Below are 12,864 nucleotides of genomic sequence, written 5' to 3' on the forward strand. Positions count from 1 at the left end.
AACAAGTAAATCTGGAATTAAAATTATCTAATGGTGAACACAAAGCATTGTCCGTTGTTGTTAAAACCCATTGGGTTTGTTAATGTTCTTTAGGTAAGGAAAATCTGCCATCCTCCTCTGGCCTCATCTGTGTCTGACTGGATATGCTTGGCAACCTAGTTGATCTCAACTGCCTGAGAGACAAGGAAACTGCAGATGCTAAAATCCAAAGTAGACAAGCAGGAGGGTGGAAAAACACTGTAAGCCAGGCAGAATCAGGAGATGGAGAAGTTGATGTGTTAGATTTAACTCTTCTGGGATGGGGATAGGGGAGCTGTAGATAAGGTGGGGGGGCGGGGGGGTGTTATGGGTCGGGAGAGGAGCAAAGTGGTGAGGTCACGAATACAGGTGGTGGGTACGACCTGGATGGTCCATGGGAGGGATGAATTCGGTTGGTAGCTGGAAGGAAGTGTAGGTAGAAGAAATGGAAGGCAGGAGGTGGGGCTGGAAAGGGAGTCGGGGGATGGGTTGAAAGTTATTTGAAATTTGAGAACTCGGCGTTGAGTTCTCCAGGTTCTCCATGGGGAAGATACGGTGGAAGTCCTCCAATTTGCAGTCTGATTCACTGGTAATGGAGGAGGCCTGGGAATGGATAGGTAAGAGAGTGAGTCGGAAGGGAAATTGAAATGGGTGGCGACTGAGAGGTCACACTGGCCCTTACAGCCTGGCTGATTTGCTTCGCAAGTTTTCGCAAACTAGTTCCCCAAGTTTACATTTGGTCTCACCAATGTGGAGAAGACCACATCGAGAGCACCGGATGCATTAAACTAGTTTGGAGGAGAGGCAAGTGAACCTCTGCTTCACCTGAAAGGACTCTTTGGGGCCCTGGATGGACCACCTTCTCCAACCTAATTTACTGCATCCGGTACTCCTGATGTGGTCTTCTCCATGTTGGTGAGACCAAATGTAAACTTGGGGAACTAGGTTGGAGGAGAGGCAGGTGAACCTCTGTTTCACCTTAAAGGACTCTTTGGGGCCCTGGCTGGACCCTCTCCTTCAACATAGTTTGCTGCATTCGGTGCTCCTGATGTTCTCTGCATGGGTGAGACCAAACATGAATTTAGGGAATGTTTCACCTGAGGATCTCAGCCGGGCCTGTAAAGACAAACCTGACCTCTGAGTCACTGCCTATTTTAATTTCCCTTCCCAGTCCTCCTCCTCCTCCAACATGATCATCCTCTGCCTCCTCCTTTGCCACAGTGAATCAGGCCGCAAATCGGAGGAACAATGTCTTATCTTTCTCCAGGGCAGCCAAAACCCCAGAGAATCCAACATTGAGTTCTCTAATTTCAACTAACTTTACCGCCCTGCTTCCTCCCTTCCATTCCACCTACTGACCCTTCCTTCCAGCCACCAACCGGATTCATCCCTCCCATCAACCATCCAGGTTGTACCCACCAGCTCAGCCTATCACCAGTCTACTTTTACCACCCAGGAAATGAAACCGGATTTAATGAAGAGTGGATGTTGGCATATTAGGAGCAGCACCAGATTCATCTAAAATTCTGGTGCAACGACAAAACAGGATTCCTTCCATGATTAGTAGCATGCAATATCGCTACATGATCCCGCAACCAACAAATCAAAAGGAAGCTCCACAGACCTACTCTATCGAGTTGAGTGGTGGTGAACTATCATACAATAATGGGAGAGGAAGCCCCACAAATTCTCAATGCTGGGAAGCCCAGCAGATCAGAACAACCAAAGAACCTGTTAACATCTTTAGCCGAAGTTCTGAGTGGACTAATCATCTCTGTCTCTTCCTGAAGACCCCAATGTCACAGATGCCAGCCTTCATCCAATTCAGATTCCTCCGTGTGATATCAAGGAAAGGCTGAAGGAATAATACGGCAAAAGCTGTGGATCTTGACAATGTTTTACAGTAGTACTGAAGGCGAGTGCTTGAAAAGTAACTATTCCAAAGCAGTTGGAACACTGGAATGAGCCCCATAATAAATATCCTGGGGTTAGCACTGAAGTGGACCAGCCGCATAAATACTGTGGCAACAAAAGCAGCCCAAAGATTAGAAATTCTGTAGCAAGTAACTCCTCACTTGACTCTCAAAATCTACCCACCAGTTACATGCCTTAAGTCAGAGGTACAATGAGAGGAGGACTCTACACATGGCTGAATGAGCATAGTTCCATCAGCACTCTGGAAGCTTTGTACCATTCAAGACAAAGCTGCTACTTGATTAACACCCCACCTAACACATTCACTCTCTCCATCACTAACTCATTGGTAGTAGTGTGCGCAATCTGGAAAATATAATGCAACCAGTCACCATGGCTGTATTGATAACACCTTCTAAAACCATGACCTGAAAAGGTAATGGCAGTAGATATATTGCACATATCTCCGCTCTTTCGCTGTTGCTTTGTTAAAGTATTGGAAATCCCTCCCTAACAGCATTATCAGTGAACCTACAGCACATGAACTACCGTAGTTCAAGAAGGCAATTCAGCAGCAAATTGTAAAGGCAGTCAGGGATGGACAGTAAATGCTAGCCTAATTAAGACACCCACATCCTGTGAATAAATCAAAAAAAGGCAGATGGAAATTTAACTAGGCAACCCATGTTTCCTGGTTTTCGAGCATCGGTTTGACTTCTTTAGTCGTACCCTGTTCTTTTTTATTTTTGTGTTCTGTTGATCAAGAGTTGAACATTTAAGTGGTTTTAAAGGAGTATTATAAGTTATAAACCTTCTCATGAGATGTTAAACTGATGTTTCCATTGTCAGTGCAGTTCGTGGGGTTGGTACCATGGAAGGGTGCTGGAAAAGCACAGCAGGTCAGGCAGCATCCGAGGAGCAGGCGAATCGACTTTTCAGGCATAAGCCCCTTCACCATGGAAGGAGGCAAATTGCCTTTTGTTTAGAGAGTAATCATTGACATTTTTGTCTGTTAAAGCTAATCAATCTTGCCTTTTTTTTTCAGATTCGGGCCCAGCTGTACAGCCAGATGGTGTAGTGGTGCCCACAACAACAGCACAAGCATCTGCAGTACCATAACCAGTGTGAATGGATTATTCGCACATGATACTGTCAGTAGGAGACTTAAACAGTGAAACCAAGAAACCATCTCCTACTCGTCTCTGTCCAGCTACCTCCCTTTTTGAAGACACTGAATTCAAATGCTTGCCTTCCCATTTTACTTTTGCTCCCTACTTTTTATTGCAGTAAAAATTTCTTTTTGGAAAAGAAAATCTTTGGCAAAAAAAATAAAATACATTGTAGTTACTTTTTCCAGAAACAAAGTCAGGTTACTTGTCTACCTCCCTGTCTGTGTGGATTTCATACAACTGGTTTATTCTACCCTACCTCCTTGTGGCTTTTGTATTAGACTTGTTTGTCACTGCAGTTCATTCATGATTAGAAATGGTGTACCTTTTATTAGGCAGTCTTGTAAATCTGCTTTAGTAGCAGAACTTTCAGCTGGTAAGCATATATATGTATCAATTATTGACCAAAGGCAGCATTGTTGGAAGAAAATCTTTCTGCCTGTCAATGTTAGTCAGGTTTAATCAAATAATTTAGTTTCTTGTAGGAAGATTCTCTTCATTCCTCCCTCTCTCAAGCTTGAAAGCATTAACTGGTCCTCAGGTACTCTACACAATGGATCATGCTTTATATAATTCTTAAAATCAAAGATAAATCTACTTCAGTCTAACTTGCAAAAATAATTGGCCAAGCCAAAATGCATTCCTTTCCTTTGCTGAATTTTGGATTGTAACAGAGCTGTGGTTTACAGACAAAGCACACAATACATTGATTTCAGATTGCACAGAACTGTGATGTTTGGAGTACTCGCTTTCAGCTCTGGGCTGCAGTTATCCTTTAGCAGTAAGGTGTTTGAAGGTCGCTGCTACAGAATTGCCATACAAGAGCTAATTGTGATTAACTCACTTTAAAAAGAAAAGTACCTGTTTCATGCAAATCCCAGAGAATTCTGATTCACTGACATGGAGTACCAGATTTGGGAGGGCCCACAGCGAGAAAAGTGGAATAGTCCAGATGGGTGTCACTTGTATTTCAGTGATTTGAATTTGTTAGTTTACTGTTACATTATGTCACATTGCAGAGGTCTCTAAACTATGCTTGAGGGCCAGGCAACTCCAACCTATCTGAACTGCGGTCACCAAATTGATAGTTGCTTGGACGTGGTGATTGGGACCAGCTTTTTTAAATGATAGCCTCAATGAGACAAAAATCTTGTATCCTTCTGATAAATATGCACTAATTAGCCAGTACATGAGCTGAGACAGATATCGAGGAAAGAATGGTGATTCGAGGTGCAGGTTCAATTGCTACAGGGAGTGCAGAAATATAAATATAAGTCGTTCTGCTGTAATGTGTGTTTTGTTAATGCAAATTTACTGTAACGCAATTGACAGATTGGGGACACTTTCTAAAGTGTGAACTTTTAAAACATGTTGGCTACAACATAATTACATTGCCAACACTTTAAGTGCTGTTTCTAAAGTGCAATTTTTCTATAATGTGAGGTTGCACAAGAACACAGCCATTACGTTATGGAAAATCTCTGTTTTTGATTGAGAATAGCATTGAATAATATTTAATTGGTCAATATGCTATGAATTTCAATAGAACATGATAGATGTCCAACTCAGCAACTGTGAATGGAAAAAGAGTTAATGATTTAGCTCTGTAACCTTGCATCAGAACAAAGAAGTGGTTCCAGCATTTCTCTGTTTGGGTTCAGATTTCCCTCGTCTGCAATGTTTTGTTTTCCTACAGTGTATTCTTAGTTAGTCAGCAAGTAAAATTATGCTTCGCAGAGGTCTAATGAAACCACTGAGAGATCTCTATGTAACTCAGGATATTTATAACATGCTATTAGTTCATATACAAATGTTCAAGCACTAGATTGGAAAAGCTAACTTAAGCCTCAGAAATTCTTGCTCCTGTTTTTCCTCCTTATTCCTGAATGGCTTTGGTCGCAGTTGTTGCTTCAGCAAATATCAGAATTACCAGTAAAAAAATCATTTCTCTTTCTTAGGCATTTGGTATTTTCTCTTTACCTTGTGGGCAGCGTACTATCTTTTGGTATATAGAGGACAGTTAGCTAGAGTGGATCATTTGTTTTTGCTTCGAGAGTTCATGTGGAAGGAGACTGTGGACTCAATCCCCGTACTGATTTGGACTTCAACCACACTTTTCCAAATCAGCAATGCGATGATACCTTTTGAGGGAAGGGCCATTTCATTTTTAATTGAAAATTACCTTTTTAACATTTGCTGTTAGACTTGCAATGTTATTTAAATTGGAAGAGCAGCCATGTCTCTGCAGTCATTCTAATTCATCTGATGATGACTGAAGTATAAAGATATGTCTGAAAGTGACATCTGTGTTGACACATGTGGCCACTGCATGTCTTCGAGCTTTTTTATGTTCTTTTCCTTCTTCCTCTTACTTTAAAAAACATTTTTGTAATTACATAATTTTGCATCAATTATTATATTAATAATGTTATATTTTACATAAGTTGGTTATTTTTAGTTGCAAGAGTATGTGGTTTGTGTATATAAAGGTGCAACGTAAAATCTGCTAAGATTTGTTTTTGCTATGGTACTGGATAATAGTGGCTTTGGAAACAATTTTATTCTTTTGATTCTCTTTCTCAGCCCTGCCCAAGGCTCCTTTCACTGACAGGGTGACAGTCTGTCTGGGCTGCGGCTGTTGGACAAATACAGTTGGGAGTCCAACATTTTTTGTTTGACATATGTCTGCATGTGTGCCTGAATCTGCTTCCTACTGATCCATAATACCATTTTAATGATTCTTTCGAACATTTCTACTAATCTTTCCTCTCCTTTAAATCACCCTTTTCATTCCCCCTCCCAATGTTTTGTGGCTTGGTCGGGTACTGCTTGGGGTCCACTGTAATAACTGTAAAAATTAAACCAAAAAACTCTCTGTGACTTGAAGTCAGAATTTTTATGTATATCTGGGTTATTTCCTTTCAAATTTGAAATGCATTGATAAGAGGGATACAGACACTTGGAAAACGAACCATCGATGCCTTTGTACTTGTGATCAAGTGCTAAACTTGAAAATTAAAAAGCAATAGCTGGTTAAGGTAGTTCATGTCCTCTTGATATTTATTAAATTCATTGTTATTTGGATTTCAGTCATTTTCATGGGTGTAGTTTTTGTTTAAATTCTGACTGAAATTCGTCCATCAGAACAGTTGATCATTTCTGTTCTGATCTTAATATATCTTTTATTGAGCATTTTGTTGTGTTACTTTTGAAGTTTTAATAATTTGACCTTTTTACAAGTTTGGAACATTCCTGACTAAACTTCATTTGTTTGTCTGCTCCAGTTTCAATAGCTACAGTTATCTGCTCTCGATGTAATAGATCTGTATTTGTAATAGAGCGAAGTATAATTGGTTAAATCATTGCTTGGTAATACCAAATATTGTTTGAAAAATCAAAGACATGAAGCAGAATTTTTTGTCTTTTGTGTCAGTTCTGTTTATTGCAAGAAACCAAACTTGGAGAACATCACACAGTATGAGATGATGCTGATTGGTTGCACCATAATTTCAGTGATACAGTGGGAATAATGTGAGACTTGGTGCACCTCAAGAAAAAATCTCAGGCAAGGTAGTAAGACTTGGTTAGGGTGTTGCCATAGGGATTAGCAGTCTCTATGACATCTCCACTTGGAGGACATGTTTGCAATATTTGAATCTGCAGCTGTTTCAGAGAATTTGTTTATAAACATTAATTTCCATGCACTGCATGTTTAAGTAGAACGACTGTTTCCTCAATGTGTTAATAATGGAACAACAGTTGGCCGATTTTTCAACCATCTCTTGCATGCCTGTAATCAGTGGCCAGTACATACATTTCCGCGTGCTACACGATAAGTCTGTTGTCAACTTTGTGAATAAGGCCATTACCATTCATTTACCATGTAAGCCTAATGTGCAGAAAAGACATATCAAAACAATCCTGTGTGCTGATGGCCACCTTGATCAAATCCTGACTTGCAAGATCCCAGAATAACAGCATTATTACAGTGCAGAAGAGGTCAGTTGGCCCATCATGTGTTACTTAGTGCCAATCTCCTTCCTTTTCCCCAAAGCCTTGCACGTTATTGTTCCCCAAAAATGTGTTCAATGCTGCCTTTGTTGCCTGAATTGAATTTGCCTCCACCACGTTTTTATTTAGTGCATTCCATACCCTAACAACTCATAAAGGTTTTTGTTTCTCATGTCACCTTTGCTTCGTTTGTATGTCATTTTATAAAATCCCCCCTGACAAGTATTTTGCACAAACTCAGGATAGAGTCTATAGCTACCATTTCTGGTCCTGAATGGTTCCCAGACTAGAAGGGTAAATAATGTGCTTAAAAAACATTTTGAGCGACAGATGAAACCATCTGTCTGATGCTGCTATTTTTCTCTATTAGCAAGCTGCCATCAACCCGAAAGACATTTTGCCTACCACGGAAATGAGTAATGTGATGATTTTCAGTGCTAGTGTTATACTAGGCATGTAAGCCATATGTCCCATATCAACAACACATCCTTCAATCACTGGCAGTGTGTCAATCATAGTCAACCAGCCGTTGCTTGCAAACTTTAGATACTGTGTCCAATTGAGATGCACTCGGGCTATTGGACAAGTTTACTAATGAATTTGGGCTGTACTAAGAATTACACCAGAAATTAAAGATTATCAGGCTCAGTGTAATGTATTTGCTTGTGCTGTAAACTAAAGAGATCTTAACCCTGTTCTGCTCTTTGGCAAAATGAATTCTCTATACATTTTTATTCAGAAAAGGGTGATGGAGACTTCTAATTGCCATTGCATTCCTTGTGACCAATTGGAGTCTGACTGCCTGGCCTGAATAATTTCAGTTAACTAAAATTGACCGTTCCTGCTATATTTCATGCCAGTCATGGTTAAACTAATCAGCATCTTGTACTGTTATAAATTAATGTTCCCTTTCTTGGATTGGTTTCTTGTGTCAGTCCAGATGAATGCACGGAGAAAAGCTGCTTCTTTGTATTTCCTTTTATTGTTTTTTTGGTTCTGTCCTACAAAACAGTTACAGATGAATAATGCAGTAAGACCAATCTGAATATGGAATCTCTAAATGGGTTAAATTCTTTGCTTAGATGTTTATTTAGGATGGATCTCTGCCTATTAGTCTGCCAATCATGTTCATGTCAGGTGCTTTTCTTTTTGGACAGCTGTCTCTAAGGTCTGTACCACTTCAAGAAGGCAGCTCACCACATTCTTCAGGACCATTAAGGGTGGACCATAGCCAGTGATGCTAGCATCATGTGACTAAATATTTTAAAGAAATACTTTAAAAATATTTCCAACAGAGAACTTTGGCACATTTTTCCAAGAAAATCAGTACTGGCATGTGTTTTGCTAATTCAAGAAGTTCAAGTAAATTCTGCATGCTTCAGTCATCATTGGTACTGTGACTCAATATCTATTGAACTGGACTACCCATTCAGACTTAGTATCACAATTTGCTGAAAAACAAAGTGTTCATTTTGAGCCTCCAAGCTGTTGAACTGATTGTGAGCATAGTACCACTAGATGTGACTTGAGATGAGGGACCTTTGTGAGCTAAGAGCAGAACACTAAACTAAACTAAATGTCGGTCTGACTAATGTCATACAGTTACATCTGAGGACAAGAATGTGAAGTCATCTTCATTGTTAACATGCTGAGGTATTGCCATGTTTTAAATTGGATGGATTAACAAATATTGCAAGGGTATCTGATAAACTGGAAGTTAAAAAATTAAACACATTGTGTTGCCTTACAGCCTTACTTCCATGAAGAACTCCAACAGGAGATTTGAAAGCCACTTTGCCTAAAGCCTGGTAAACATGTAACTTTGCTTCATGGAGTGGTTGAAGCAAGTAATACAGATGCATTTGCGGGGTAGCTGGATAACATTTGAGGGAGAAGGAAACAGATGGCAATTGTGGTGACTAACAAGGGCAGCCAGCTGGACCTCAATGGATCAGTTCCCTGACTGGACCAGATTAATAGTCCCAGTCAGGCAGACCTGGCTGAAATAAAAGGGTAAATGTCATGGGTGTTGAGAACTTGGAATGCCTGAATCAGTGAAAGGCAGTACCGTTGTCAAAGGCTGTGCAATTATAAACAATAACTGATGGGATGCTGGCCTTTTGAAGTGTTATTTCAGTGGCAACGGAAGTGGGACATTGTAATTGTTATGTGGGTTTTGGACAGCAACACCGTTCTCCTAGACTTAAATGGAATAAGATAACTCAGACTGGTATCAAAGAGGGTGTCAGGAGAGTTCACACCCTGGAAACTCCATCTGTACCTGGTTTGGAACAGTTAAATTGCTGAGCTTCATCCAAATCAGAAACAATCACAATAAACCAATCTGATTAAATGGCCATCCAGTTCAAATAAGGTTGATACAGTGTGCTGCAACAATGATTGCAAAATCAGCTTTTATTAAAATTTGCTCGGTTAAATTTGTGCAAAACCTCAGCTCGGCTGAGAACCTTTACCAGGGAACCTTTGCAGATTTAGAGTACAACCTCTGTTCTGGTCTCTTATGAAAGGTACCTGGTTGAGTTACTAGTTATTGTAGTAGACTGCTCAGACCCAGTCTTGATGGGGTGAAACTGGTTGTGAAAGATTAGATTGACTCAACATTTTTCAATTAGAAAAAGGCTGCCTAATTAAATAACAGGTGGTTTTCTGGGAAGATCTCGGGCTATCAGAAGAGCCAAAGCAACTTGCATGTTGATCAGGCAACTATTCCACAAGGCCTGTCTCGTGCCATTTGCCTTATTGGCAAAAGTAGAAGCCTGATTCAGAAGACTGGAGATTGAAGATATCATCACGGTATGGGCAACACTAGTCAAACTAATTTTGAAGTACAGTGCATCAGTTCAACTTTGGGAATTTAAACAAAACTGTTTTGAGGTTGGATAAATACCCCATCCTTTGGATGGAGGATTTGTGTACAAAGCCTAACACAAGCTATGCTTATTTGCATTTGCAGTTGGACCAGGATTCTCAGACGTATGCTACAGTTAATACCCATAAGGGTATGTGCCAATATGAGACTACCATTTGGCACATCATCAGCCTCTTCAGTTTTTCAGGAGACGATAGAGAATATTTTGCAAGGTCTATCTCAGGTCGCCATTTATGTAGATGATGTCCTCTTAACAGGGAAAACTAATGGAAGCACTTGGAAAATTGAATATTGTTCTGAGGCATTTTTCTCTAAGACAGGTGAACACTTAAGAAGGAAAAAGTAGTAGTACGTTCCCCTTCCCCCCCAAACAAGTGACCGAAACATAGAAGATAGGAAAAGGCGGAGGTCATTCGGACCTGAGCACCTTCTCTATCATTCATCGCCAATGATGGCTAATTGTCCATGGCTTTCTCCCCATAACCTTTGGTCCCATTTTGCCCCAAGTGCTATATCTTGCTGCCTCTTAAATGCAATCAATGTTTTGGCATCAACTGCTTCCAGTGGTAATGAATTCCACAAGCTCACCATTCTTTTTGGGTCAAGAAATGCCTTCTCATCTCCATTCTAAATGGTCCAACCTGAATCCTCAGACTGTGACCTTTGGTTCTGGACACACCGTTCATTGGGAACATCCTCCTTGCATCAACCCTGTCTCGTCCTGTAGAATTTTGTAAGTCTCTGAGAGTTCCCCTCACTTGTCTGAACTCCAGTGAAAACAATCCTCACCTGGTCAATCCTCACACGTCAGTCCTGCCATCCCCGGAATCAGCTTGGTAAACCTTCTCTGCATTCCCTTGAGAGCAAGAGCATCCTTCCTCAGAAAAGGAGACCAAAACTGCACACACTATTCTAGGCATGGCCTTACCAAGGCCCTGTATAACTGCAACAACGTATCCCTGCTCCTCTACTTGCAACTTCTTGCAATGAAGGCCATCATACCATTTCCCTTCTTTACTGCTTGCTGCATCTGCATACCTATCTTCAGCGACGCGTGTCCAAGAACCCCCAAGCTCTGCTATACACTCCCCTCTGCCAATTTACAGCTGTTTAGGTCGTAATCTGCCACCTTGTTTTTGCTTCCAAAGTGAATAACCTCTCATTTGTCTAAATTGTACTGCATCTGCCATTGACTTATGAATTCACCTGACCTGTCCAGATTATGCTCAAGCATCTCTGCATCCTCATCACAGCTCACCCTCCAGATCTGTATCATCTGCAAATTTTGAGATGTTCCATTTTGTTCCCTCATCCAAATCATTACTGTATATTGTGAATAGTTGGGCTCCTAGCACTGATCCCTGTGCACCCCACTAGTTACTGCCTGCCAATTTGAAAAGAACCCATTAGTTCCTACTCTTTGTTTCCTCTCTGCTAACCAGTTTTCTATCCATCTCAATACACTTCCCCCATCCCATGTGCTTTAATCTTGCATATAATCTCTTATGTGGGAAGTTGTCAAACACTTTCTGAAAGTCCAAATATACCACATCGACTGGCTCCCCCTTGTCGATTCTAGTTACATCATCATAGAATTCCAACAGATTTGTCGAGCATGATTTCCCCTTCATAAATCCATGCCGACTCTGATTCTGCCACTGCTTTCTAAGTGCTCCTCTATGAAGTCCTTGATAATGCATTTGAGACTTTTCCACTACTGATATTAGGTTTACTGGTCTATAATTCCCTGGTTTCTCTCCACCTCCCTTTTTGAATATTGGAATAACGTCAGATGAACACCAATGTGTTCACTATTTCTAGAGCCACTTCAGTAAGTACTCTGGGATGGAGATTATCAGGCCCTGGGGATTTATGCCTTCAATCCCCTCCGTTTTCCCAGCACCAGAGATCGGCCCTAACTTTTGCTGATGAAATAACGATTGTCCTCTAATGTGTTAGCATACTGTGACCTTAAAAAAAAAGGTTTTGACATGTGATACCTCCCCTTATGGCTTACTGGAGAGGAAGCCTCACACTATACCAACCCACAGAAGAGCATCCTATCCAGACCCACCACCCTATCACTGCACCCCTATGTTTCCCTTGGCAAATCCACCTTGCCAAGACATCCCTTTACACTATGGCTATGCTACGTTCCCCAATCCATGTAACCTGTAGATTTTTAGACTTTGGAAGAAAGCCAGAGCACCTAGAGGAAACTTACCCATGCATAGGGAACATGTGCAAACTCCATACAGTCTTTCAAGGGTGGAATCAAACCCAGGCCCCTGGCACTGTGCTAACCACTGAGACACCATGCTGCCCTGGTAAAGCAGTGCTGCCCCAAGCTTTGGCCAGATTCCAGGATGGGCTCTAATAAAGTGCTTATTGTTACAAATTACAACACTGCCAGAATGCTGAGTACTGAATGCAGATGCATTGAATCACCTTCCATTAGCAGATTTGAGGAAGTTAAAATGCCACAGAGGGGTCAGTTCCATGCTTTGCTTCTCTTTCAGGACACATTGGGGACTCAAAGGTGAAATATTCCACTACTAAAGGACTTACTGCAGTATCAACAGAAAGCCTGTACTTTTATGATACAGACAGAACATCTCAGTAGGAGGGAGGCTGACTGTATCTTAGAAATGGAGCCACACATGTCGATTTCCCCCTGAAGCCCCAGACAGAGGTATTTGCCCTTTTGAGACAAGACTGATAGCCTTGACCACGACTGTTAAACTGCCTCTCATTCCCATTGTCTGTTTTCCCCTCCCTATTAGCATAGGCATGCGAATCCCCCATTTACAGCAGACAAAACCCTTCTGCCTTCATCTCTTCCCATCAATACCTAATCATGAA

At 41.1% G+C, this 12,864-nt stretch overlaps 1 protein-coding gene across 2 annotated transcripts in view; it reads left to right on the plus strand.

Annotated features, from left to right (window-relative positions):
• Positions 1–3,279, plus strand: part of smarcc1a (SWI/SNF related, matrix associated, actin dependent regulator of chromatin, subfamily c, member 1a) — a 218,938-nt gene extending 215,659 nt beyond the window's left edge. For both annotated transcript variants that reach the window (XM_043687999.1, XM_043688000.1), the window contains exon 28: positions 2,978–3,279. In XM_043687999.1, coding sequence (XP_043543934.1) covers positions 2,978–3,051 — 74 coding nt within the window. In that variant the 3' untranslated portion in view covers positions 3,052–3,279. The remainder of the gene's footprint in view (positions 1–2,977) is intronic.
• The last annotated feature ends 9,585 nt before the right edge of the window (positions 3,280–12,864 follow it).

The sequence above is a fragment of the Chiloscyllium plagiosum genome, chromosome 4, assembly GCF_004010195.1.
Source record: "Chiloscyllium plagiosum isolate BGI_BamShark_2017 chromosome 4, ASM401019v2, whole genome shotgun sequence".
In the NCBI taxonomy this organism is placed as follows: domain Eukaryota; kingdom Metazoa; phylum Chordata; class Chondrichthyes; order Orectolobiformes; family Hemiscylliidae; genus Chiloscyllium; species Chiloscyllium plagiosum.